The 12,003-nt window shown below is 40.8% G+C and overlaps 1 protein-coding gene across 8 annotated transcripts in view; it reads right to left on the reverse strand.

Moving 5' to 3' along the window:
• COL11A1 (collagen type XI alpha 1 chain) overlaps positions 1-12,003 on the reverse strand; it is a 782,075-nt gene that overhangs the window by 249,512 nt on the left and 520,560 nt on the right. For all 8 annotated transcript variants that reach the window (XM_068240020.1, XM_068240025.1, XM_068240017.1 and 5 more), the window contains one exon: positions 4,714-4,881. In XM_068240020.1, the coding sequence (XP_068096121.1) occupies positions 4,714-4,881 (168 nt within the window). The remainder of the gene's footprint in view (positions 1-4,713; positions 4,882-12,003) is intronic.

Raw genomic sequence — 12,003 nt, forward strand, 5'->3', positions numbered from 1 at the left:
TAGGTAGAGGCAGCCAGCAACAGGACACAATGTGGTGCAGTGTCAATCAGGCACCAGTCATGTCATCTCAGCACACAGCAAGGATCAGCTGTAGGCAGGGATGACAGGGCAGGTTCCTGATCAGTAAGTACATGGTGTTCATAGAAATATGACACCCCCTGAAAATAAGCCCTAGCACATCTTTTGGAGCAAAAACTAATATAAGATACTGTCTTATTTTGGGGGAAAGTACTATATATATATATATATATATATATATATATATATATATATATATATATATATTCCTGAAACCTGTCTATTCAATGGCAGTTTTAAGTTGTATGTTTATTAATATTTTATCAACAGGTTTAGTTTGACATCATGAAACCCCCAAGAAGGTGTCAGAAAAAGGAATTGGTTAAACATTTCTATAATGGGAACTTGAAAAGCAGTAAAAAAGCAGGTTTAACCCTTTTCTTACTACTGTATCCATCACTTATAGAAATATACGGTAAACAAATACTTGCAACTGGGCTATATACGATATGTAGCTTTGCACATAAACATAGCTAAATACCTTCGAATAAAAAAATGGGAGCCCGAGTCCATCTCCTCATGATTATTATTACTACCAATAAAAAAATACGTATATAAATAAGGAAGTAATATAAGATGTCAAGAGACATCGAACTGTTAATATGATTGTTGATATATTTATATAGTGCTGTTGTATCTATATAGTGTTGTAAGCCTCTCGATTTGTTTTATTATGAATTTCAGTAAATTGCTATACTTAGAGTGTGCTTTATTAATAATAATACTTCTGGTTGTGCTACTGCCCTACATGTGCAGGTCAGGATACCTTTAACACTTTCACGACTGGCAGAAAATAAACTCTGTCAGAGGCAGCCTTTTCAGAAAGTAAGTTAATTAAACTCCTCTGTATTTCCAGGATCTCACAAGTCTTGTCTTGTAAGTGGGCGTATGAAGGAGACTCTTGTAAAATCCTGTTTATTTATTAAAATTATAGAAAAGATCACAGCCAACAACACATTTGTAATAATAGAATGAATGCGGATCTCATCTCTGGATTCCAGTTGTAGAAGCCCTCAAGAAAACAGATGCATTCTGCTGAACAGATGTGTGCTAGCACATCCCTGTCTGCAGACTGCAGTGATAATTGCTTGACTACGCTCAAACATAAACTTAATGAGAAACCAGTAAAATTCATTTTTTTAAAAATGACAAAACTGATATTATTGCTAGAGCTGTACTTTAATTATTTGCGCCCACGAGGGACTTGAATTCTGTTACCTCAGAAAGGCATTGTGACATTTATATAATGCTACTGATAAAATGGAGCCTCCGCCCTCAGAGTGGTCATGGTTATTGCACACTGGAGTCTGCACACATGCATGGAAGACTGCACTAATATGCATAATGTGCATACCATATTACACAAGAGGTTACTAAAATGCTTGTACATCTTCTAATCATTTCCGTCTTGACTACTGTAACATCCTAATAACTCTCCAGTCTCTACTGATCTCTGCTGGAAGTTTCATCCACCTCCCCTCACATTCTTCTGATGCCACCGCTCTCTACCAATCCCTCTATTGGCTGACAATCACCCAAAGTATCTAGTTCTCCTAACACAAATACAAAGCTCTGCATAAGCTACCCCCTCCATACATTTCTTGATTAATCTCCAGATATCATCCTTCTCTGAACCTTCGCTCCTACCACAAGATCCTCTTGTCATCCAGCTTGGTCTCACCCTCACATCCAGGACTTCTCATGAATGTCATTTCTCCTTGGAAAGTCCTTTATTTCGCACAGCCTGTTCATCAAGTTCCAAGCCTTTACATTTTGAAATGTACCTTCAAGACACACCTATTCCGACAAGCTTATAATTTTGTTATAGCTAGTCTTTGAGGCCCACTGCCTCATCCGCTAAGCCCATTATCTACTCCCTTAGTGTCTCCACCCCACTAACCTCTGGATTGAAGGCTTGCTAGGACAGGGACCTACCCTTTGTGTTTCCTGTTTTTGTGTATTTTTTCAAATGAACATGTACCAGTATTGTCAATGTTTTAAAACTGTACATCAAGTGTATGTATTTGTACTTGTGTCACTGGTTGTACGCACTGCATACTGACCACCTGGAAACCCCACCAGGAAATTCACTGCTCTTTTGGTTGATATATGTAAACGTTGGTGCAGATGTCTAGTAGATTGTATTTTGCATGCAAACTATAATGGAAGCTAAACTTTCTCCATAAACCAGTATTGCATTGTTTGGATGCGGGGCGTGCAATTTTAGTCCTAGAGGGGTGGTGTACGCCACAGCGATTAACCATTCAGTTGTAGTATTAGGTCAGGGATGTGCAGCCTTCTACCTGTATTTGTTTCCATAATTTTGTAACTACCAGGTTAGCAGCTCCCATAGTGCTTTCCTGTTTGCATGGTAAGTATTTATTATGCATATGTTTTGCATCTGTTTGATTGCTGAGTGTGTATTTGAGCTATATAAGTGGTGCACATGAGATGATAAGTCATTCAAATGCAGCCCATGTGGTGAGCGGTGAGCGCTAGCTTTATTCTCTGCTGTCCATATTGAATGTAAATTACACATTTTTGCTTAGCTGCTGCCAGGGTAAGGACATATGCTTTTAACTTAGGTTAGATAGTGTAGGACATCTGCTTCAGAGAATTACCTTAATGTTGGTGCAGATGTCTAGTAGAATGTATTTTGCATGCAAACTATAATGGAAGCTAAACTTTCTCCATAAACCAGTATTGCATTGTTTGGATGCGGGGCGTGCAATTTTAGTCCAGGAGGGGCGGTGTACCCCACAGCGATTAACCATTCAATTGTAGTATTAGGTCAGGGATGCACAGCGATTAACCATTCAATTGTAGTATTAGGTCAGGGATGCGCAGCCTTCTACCTGTATTTGATATATGCAAATTGTCACTACTGATAGGCAGATACATCATCTGTCATTTAATTGCAATTAGAAAACATCTTTCTAATTGTAACTTTAAAATCCATTTTCTCAAAATCTTCAAGGTCTTTTTGAAAGATTTTGTTCCCCTTGTTTCCATTTTTCTCCTTAACATACCTAGCTTATTTAGTGTTTCTAGCATGTGTGGGGGTATTGCTAAAATGTTCCCGCTATTCCGATTTCCGCTGTCAATTTTAGATTTCTCTGATTGGCTCAATACTTCTGACTCGGAAATATTTGGCCAATCAGAGAATTCGGAAGTGTACCGCAGATGTCCACATAATAGTGTCCATCCACAAAATATTGCAGATTCAATAAAAATCATCCTTTTTCTTCTATTAAATTACTAACATTATTACCAAAAATTGCAAAAAAAACAAAAAAACAAAACCTCTTTTAGTGGAAAATGAAATCAGAAATTCTGATTTCTGTGGAAAAGGAAATCGGCATTTGCAGAAAACTGAATTCCGTTGGAATCACATATCTGCATTTCTTGCCATCTCTAATCTGTACCAGTGTTTTTCAGCATTACTACAGTGTGTATGCCCTTATAAAAGGCAGCCTTACAAACTAACCTCTAGTATTACTAAATGATATCTGAAGTACTCCATGACATAGTAACATTAATTAGGAGTATAACCCTAATTGAGTATAAACACTTTCCAAACAATGCTTTTGATTATCCCAAAAAGTTTACCTAATTTGTTTACCCATATATACTCACATATAAGCCGACCCGCATATAAGCCGAGGTACACACTTTTCCCTCAGAAATGATGAAAAAGTGATTGATTCACGTATAAGCCCCTTCCCCAGTATAGCTCCTTCCACAATATCCAGATGTGCCCCCAGTGCAAGGCAGACCACCTCATCATAGCCAGATGTTCCCTAAAGATAATACAACTGTGTCTCAAGACACCACTAAATGGTGTCATAGATATGAGGCAAAGTGATTGCCACACAGGAAGAATCCCCAATCATTGCACCGCTGACATGTTGCTTGCGTGCTCTGCTCTACAAGCCAGGGGACACAGGTAGTCTTGAGCAGCGCACTCTGCACACCATGTTACAGGGGATAGGGGGCATGGACATAGCAGGGGGCCAGCTGGCAAGAGCAGGATCACTAGTGCACAATCCTTACACTCCTCTGCCAGTAACAAAACCTGCTCCACCATTCATTCTGATGCACTGACTCGCATATAAACCGAGGGGGTAACTCTTCAGCACATTTTTTTGTGCTTAAAATGTAGGCTTATATGTGAATATTTACGGTATATATGATTTGTCCTTTAGGAAAAGTTAAAACTTGTCAAAATCACTTGATTCACCCTCTTGAATTCACCACAGGTAAGTCCTTGTTCACACTATAAACAATGATGTTGTGCGCATTTCAGCAATGTGTATAGTATAGAATATCAGACATCAGGAGTGCATAGACAGCACGCTCTAATCTTCCAACTCACTGTAACTTACTGCTGCATGCTTTTTTTTCCAAACTTCCAAAAGTGCTGTCTCATTCAGTGTCAGTGAATGACATCAGCACCGCAAAGTACAACAACAGAGAGCAAAGCAGGTGCCATGTGTGTGTTGCATAGTGTGAACCAACCCTAAATCCTGGAATCTGTGTACCACATGTTGGGTTACTCACTATTCCTTACTTGATTATACACAATATTTAAAGTGGATCACAGCAAGACAGAAGAGAAATATAAGCAGATCTTACCTGGGTATAATTGGCTCATTGGTACACTAAGCTGGGCATTTTTTTGAACTCTATATGCTGTGTCTGATCCCTTGGATGCCTTTCTGATTGTGCAAAACCCTACTGTTCTTGTCACGCCTTCTGCTGTATTATGAATATCTAATGATCTGAGTACATCGACTGGTCCGGCTGAAAGAGATGGGAGACAAAGCACAAGGTTAGTTTACGGTACAAACAACTGACTGTCACAGCTTACAATTATACAATTACTTGTTTAGAACTGGATGGTTTGCTATTTTAATATGAGCCGCAAGTAGAATGCCACTTACTGATTAAAATGCAAATACTTTACTAAAGTCTCTTTTTATTTTCTGTATTGAAAAAATATCTATCTATTATGTGTGACATAAAAAGTGTAGAATGTGTGAATACCAAATAAATATATTTCAGACTGTAGTACTCAAAAAAACAAAAGATAAAATACACAGTTGACCTGACCCTACAAATTTCTTATTTCTGCATTTTTCAAGTCTTCTATTATGTAAAAAAAAACAAAAAAAACCCCACATATCCGTAAATGTACAGCACTATATAAAACACTAGTAAAAAGGCCCGCCCGTTAAAATACCGGTGATAGAACACCATGCAACTTGCGCACAGACGCATCCCAGTCGCCCGTCCCCCACCTTTGTCCAAAGTATATGCACACAGGGAGATGTTGCTTACTTGGCAGTTGGAAAAAGCTGTTATTTCCCACAATGCAATGAGGTTCACAGACACACATTGTCAGGTCTGGAAGCACGGACACACACACACAGGGACAGGACACAGAGACACAGGGGTTTTATTATATAGGATGCATGTTTTCTCTATAATAATTTATAGAACGTCTAGATTATTGAAAAAAACATGTTGTAATACAGCATGCCTCCAAGAGCCTAAACAATGGCTAGGGCATACTGAGATTAAAAAAAGTTTTAAGGTTAGTTTCAGTGAAGCATACAGTGAAGCATACAGTGCATAAAAAATATGTTTCACAACAGGGACATACGTAGGTTGCAAAAAACCCTGTGCTAAAATGTAAACATCCCTTAAGTGTGGCCGGCCAGTGATCCCTGGGCCTCATTAATGAAAGCAGCAATGCAGAATGCACATACACTCTGCAGCGTGGCAGTGTGCTCTAGCACAAGGCCCCAATGTCGCTTGATATGCATCAGGGTCTTACAGAGGAACGCTGGTGCAGGCTGCTATGCTGCAAAGTGAAGAGAGAGTGGAGCCATGGCAACGTAAGTATGTGCATGCCACACTGCTGCTCTACATGAAGGGGAAGGGAGAGTGAGGGGGGCCCCATACCCCTCCCCCAGCGTTCTGGGGGGTCACAGGGGGCTATTGTTATGCCTATGCTTCACAGCAACTGTAAACGTAGACATTGGCCTCAATTCACTAAGCTTATCTCCTGTCTTTAATAACGTTTCTAGAGTTGTTACCATGGTCATAAGGCATGTGGTATTCAGGAAACATTTTACCTCAGGCAAACCTAAAGTTAACTCTTCTGTCTTTAAGTTAACTCTCCAATCCTTAAAATAACTCCAGAGTTAAAGACAGGCTGTTTATTAACTGCGTGTGAAAATAACTACAGAGGAGGTAAATTAACTACAGAGGAGGTAACTTAAGGAATGAAGAGATAAGATAACTCTCTCACTGTGTGAGGCAAGTTTTCTCTTGCCTTATTATCTCCAGCGCGATCTTAGTGAATTGAGGCCATTGGCCTCAATTCACTAAGCTTAACTCCTGTCTTTAATAACTCTTCTGAGCTGTTTTACAGTTATCACCATGGTGATATAATTGTGATAACTGTAAAACAGCTCAGAAGAGTTATTAAAGACAGGAGTTAAGCTTAGTGAATTGAAATTGTCTGGTACCACACAGCATACCTCCCGCTATTCAAACAGATTCTGTCACACCGCACTTTGCCATGCAATTATATTGTCTGTTGCAACACAACATGTCAGTGTGAGAGAAGCTTAAAGGTTTGGGTCTTAAAAGCTTAAATATGTCAAGGCTCAATGTGCAAAGTGTGCTGACCCTTGCAATCCAATCACAATTCATCTTTCACTGACCCATTCTCGGTTTTACTGACATCTGGTGTAAAACCCTATTTATAATACAAGCATCCCATGAAATATTCCTATAATAATAATCCTAACATTTGTATAGCGCTTTTCTCCTGTTAAGCCTCATACACACGGGCTACAACTGTCGCCGCAACCACGTGGCATGCGCGTGTTGCGGCGACAGTTCGCCCGTGTGTATGACGCGCGCGCCCCGAACCGTCGCTACTCTGAGCTGTCGCCAGGCGATTGGCGTGGCCAATCGCTGGCAACAGCTGTCGCCGCAACTCCGACGCAACTGTCGCTAGTCAGCCACGCGTACCGCGTGTGTATGAGGACTAGCGACAGCAACCCCATACACAATGTATGGAGCTTCCGGCAGGGGAGAGGAACCTTCGGCGACAGCTTCCGCTGCGTCTCTGTCCCTCTGTGCGCCGTGTGTACGGCTGCTGCACAGAGGGACCTGGCGACGAACAGTCGCTGCCTTTTCTTTTTTTGTCTCTCGTCTCTGAGAGACAAGAGTCACTCGTGTGTACCAGCCATAAGACTCAAAGCGTTCAAGCGCTGCAGCCACTAAGGACACGCTCAAGTGGCCACCTTGCAGTGTTAGGAAGTCTTGCCTAAGGGCATTTAAACAAGTACCAAAACACTGCAAAATCCATTAACTTAGCATCATACCACAAACTAATATTATATACTCGGATAAAAGAACCCATGAAAACACCAGTAAACAGATCAAAAGAATGGAAATAATATATGTATATATATATATATATATATATATATGTACATATATATATATATATGTATATATATATATATATATATATATATGTATATATATATATATATATATATATATATATATATATATATATATATATATATATATATAATTTTTGCTAGGATTTTGTGAAGAATAGCGGAGCCGCCGCCACCGCGCAGGGCAGCATGGCGGCGGCCTCCGCTTCCCAGCCGGCGGTTTCCAAATCCCATACAGAGCCGCCGGCGCAGAGCAGGGCAGTCACCGCCGCGGCTGATAGTATGGCGGCGGGTCCCGCTACTGAGCCGGCGGACTTCGGTGTGCGGGCGTGCGCTGACCGAGGTCCTGGCCTCTCTGAAGTTCAGAGGCAGAGGGTCATGCGCACGCGCGCGAGGCGGCAGGATATTTATTCTTTGAAAAGACGGGTCAGCTGATCTGGCGATCAGCTGACCTCAGCCAGCCAATCACATGTTGATTTCAGGTCCAGCCCCCTGGGCGGGCTGGTGGAACAGGGCTTCTGCATTTAAGCCCACAGATGTCATTTGCTCACTGTCTGCTGTCGTGAATACACTCTGTGTTAGCGCTCAGACCTTAGCTCAGTTTCCTAGGTGTTGTCACCAAGGACGTCACACCTTAGATTAGGATTGTATTGTATATTTACCTGTGTTTTGACTCTGGCTATCCCTGACTACTCTTTACTCTAAACGCTCGTGTACCTCTGCCTATCTGATTCAAGTTGCCGACCCTGCCTGTTTAAACGACTCTGAATCAGCCTTCTGTTTCTTTACTGTTGCTGCCTTCTCTGTTGCCGAACCTTTGCTCGCCTGACCTTTCTCCCTTCAGTGGAACGTCTCCCACTGTAGGGCTATCTCTGAGGCTTGCCTCTCCGAGACGCCTGCCCTAGCAGACTATTACTGCCAGAGGCCGAGATTCCTCTCTTTGCCTGGACTGAGGATCTCACACACGGGGTTCCCATTCAGAGGTAACCACACCTCTGAGGAATTGCCGCGTGGTGGATATTTCCACGATCTTATACTATTATTACTGTTGTTATCGTTTATCTACTGAGTTAGGTGTCCAGAGGTTAGTCGCACTTGTATTATTGGTGATTCTGTAGATCATCAATAATCGGGTGACGTCTGTATTATTGGTGATACTGTAGATCTCCAATAATCAGATTCTCTCTGCGTGCTGACACCGATCCTTACAGATTTACATCCAGATCCTGGAAGGACCTCAAGTAACAAAACTTTATCATGGTAATTTACAGAGATAGACACGTTCATTCACACTAATCTGGTCATCCTGAAGTCATATTTTTGTGGGCTTGGTTTTAATGTTTTTATCTGGTCTTATTTGTATAATGAAATAGTAAAAAAAACTGTATACAGTATTTAGCATTAGTTTAAAAAAAAGTATAAATTGCTCAAGAGTTGTCTTTACTATTTACTCACCCCCTAAACAGTTGAGTCTTTGCAGTTAATTAAAGAAAAATCCTATATTGGCACTAAAACATTCTCAGAGTAAAGGTCAATCCAAGGGTACAAATGGAAGCCATATGTCAAAGTATAAACCTTTCTCCAATTACAGTCCTCTCATAGCAGCAATATGTCTGCAGTCAATCTGTTATACAATCCATGTACTGATAACACTGACAATGAAGAGTCAGTGTGGCTGATTTATACGGGGAACAGTGGAGATCATCAGAAATTCAACATCCATTGGTTTTTTGTTTTTTTTTAAGTCTGCTTCTAAGTCCCAAAATATTTGCACATGTTGTTTGGTCATTACATACCATATTGCTAAAATATTAGTAAAATTGGTGCTTGTGCTATTTCAGTCATGTGTACACACCCATACTTATTATTAATTAAAGTTATAGTGCAGCATCTCATTTTTATGTTCATATGATAGGGAATTCAATGCACGGCCATTTTTTTGTGAATTACATGTCTGTACATAACATACAGAATAAACCTGACTGACTAATTTATGTAGGCGCTGAGGAGAGCAGTTTCATTGGATAGACAGCTGTCCTGATTGCTTCTTCATCCAATTATCACCCAAATGGTGATGATGGTGGAGATGAATTACCTGTACTCTACACTTTTCATATGCAGCTTAGCAGAGTCTTATCTCCATGACACTACATTTACTCTACCACCTAGGCTCAAGTCACACACATACGACACTTCCAGTCACACCACCTGCTTCCATTTTTCTATGCCAACAATTATTCAACCCCCTCGCCTCCACTCTCACACAACTCCCATCCATCACATACCTCCAGTTTCTTATCCTCCACACGTTCAATTGCTCTCCAATCACACCACCAGTATTCACAACCCCCCCCCCCCCCCCCCCACACACACACACACACACACCTTCAGTCGCACACCACCTCACCTCCAGTCACACATCCACTTCCCCTCCGATACCATACCCTCTTTACCTGCAGTCACACATCCACCTCACCTCCAATCACACACCCATTTTACCTCCACTCACACATCCACTTCACCTCCAGTCACACATCCACTTCCCCTCCAACAACACACCCTCTTTACCTCCAGTCACACATCCTCCTCACCTCCAATCACACACCCATTTCACCTCCAGTCACACATCCTTTTCACCTCCAGTCACACATCCACTTCCCCTCCAATAACACACCCTCTTTACCTCCAGGCACAGATCCACTTCACCTCCAGTCAATCACCCACCACACCCCCAGTCACACACCCACCACACCTCCAGTCACACATCCACTTCACACATCCACTTCACCTCCAGTTACACACCCACCACACCTCCAATCACACACCCACCACACTTCGAGTTATTTTAAAACTATGTAAAGAACTTTGGAGAAAAAGGCATAATTTTGTATTTAAAATTATGATACTCCATTTTTCCATCATTGATCAGAAGCAGGAAATTTGCCCGCCAAAGGCACCACAGAAGCTTGGTCACCACCTTAGACTACTTATCGGTTGCCTCCAATAAATAGCCATAAACAATATTAGTTTGGGCGCCTGTGGCAACATCCAAACTTCCACAGTGTCTCCGATAATTTTGTGTTTTTTACAGCAGATAAGTCCAGGGGGAGGTGTGGGATGTTAAGGTTATGGTGCCAGGAAGGGGGGTTTAATGTACGGTGTCTGGATTGGCGGGAGTGGGTTAGGGTTGGGCATCGGCAATGGGGTGGTTAGGGTTAGGCATCGGGGGGAGGGGTTTTGTGTGAGAGTAAGACCCTGTTTACACGTAATCAGTTGGTACCTTTTTTTTTTCTTCTCCATAGCAGTGCATTGTAAAAAAGATTTCAGTTAAAGCGTGTTAAAGTGTTCATCCTACTACCAATTACTGAATCTGAGAGAGCCTAAGCGCTTTGAGTCCTATGGGAGAAAAGCGCTATAGTAATGTTATTGTATTGTATTGTATTGTATTGTAACTGTGCCATAGGAAAACATGGGCATTAATTTGAAAATCAATTGCCCTTTCAGTTATAACTGAGAGCAACTGATTAAGTGTAAACGGGGCCTAAGATTAAGCTGTAGTAAAATATTAGTAACACAATATTTTACTATCGGAATTACCACTGCAAAATAGTAGAATATAGGTAAATGTTATAGATATTTTACAATTGGCTATTTCCTGGTGCCTTTATTGCACATACCCATAAGTGCATCAGCTAAACAAAAGGGACATAAGAAAAAGGTAGAGGTTTTTTTTTTTTTTTGCTTCCAAATGAAAGACAGCTGTCAGCTATGTTATTACAGCAAACAAGTGCTTTACATTGCCAATCATTCCAGCAAACAGCACTCACTTATAGGTATTGTGCCTTTAAAAGCACACAACTCTCAAACAACTGAAGCTTATGTGGGTGGTCGTCTCCCCCCTCAGCACTACATGGAACAAGAGATGACCTACACAGGACAAAAGCTACATGAGCTGGTACTCAGGTTTCTCCAGTGAGAGGACCCTTACAAGTTCTACCAATGTAACCATCTACCAAAGCTGCATTCAGCATCACTGTAGTGTCTATGGACTATGAGTAAAATACAATGAACTACAAATAATTTACTAGTTTTGTCAAAATAATTGATTGCAAGTACATTCTGTACTTTCCTATGAGAAACCACAGACAACAATATCTAAAATACTAGTAATAAATTGAAATCAAGACAGATACAAGTTCAGAAAAAGGAAACAGAATTCAATAAAAGCATGTAGGAATCAAAGATTTGTTGAGTTAAAGTTATTCTATTGAATTCAAATTAGAACTTCAATATAGAATTGAAGTTTTATGTAAGGAGAAGTCAGAGGAAATATGATCGCACACTGTGTAACTAGACTATACAAGACATTTTATGGAAAGCTGTACAACACAGACTTCCTTAAAGTAGGAGTATCTGTGTATATAAATATATCACAGTG

This window comes from Hyperolius riggenbachi, chromosome 6, assembly GCF_040937935.1.
Source record: "Hyperolius riggenbachi isolate aHypRig1 chromosome 6, aHypRig1.pri, whole genome shotgun sequence".
In the NCBI taxonomy this organism is placed as follows: Eukaryota; Metazoa; Chordata; class Amphibia; order Anura; family Hyperoliidae; genus Hyperolius; species Hyperolius riggenbachi.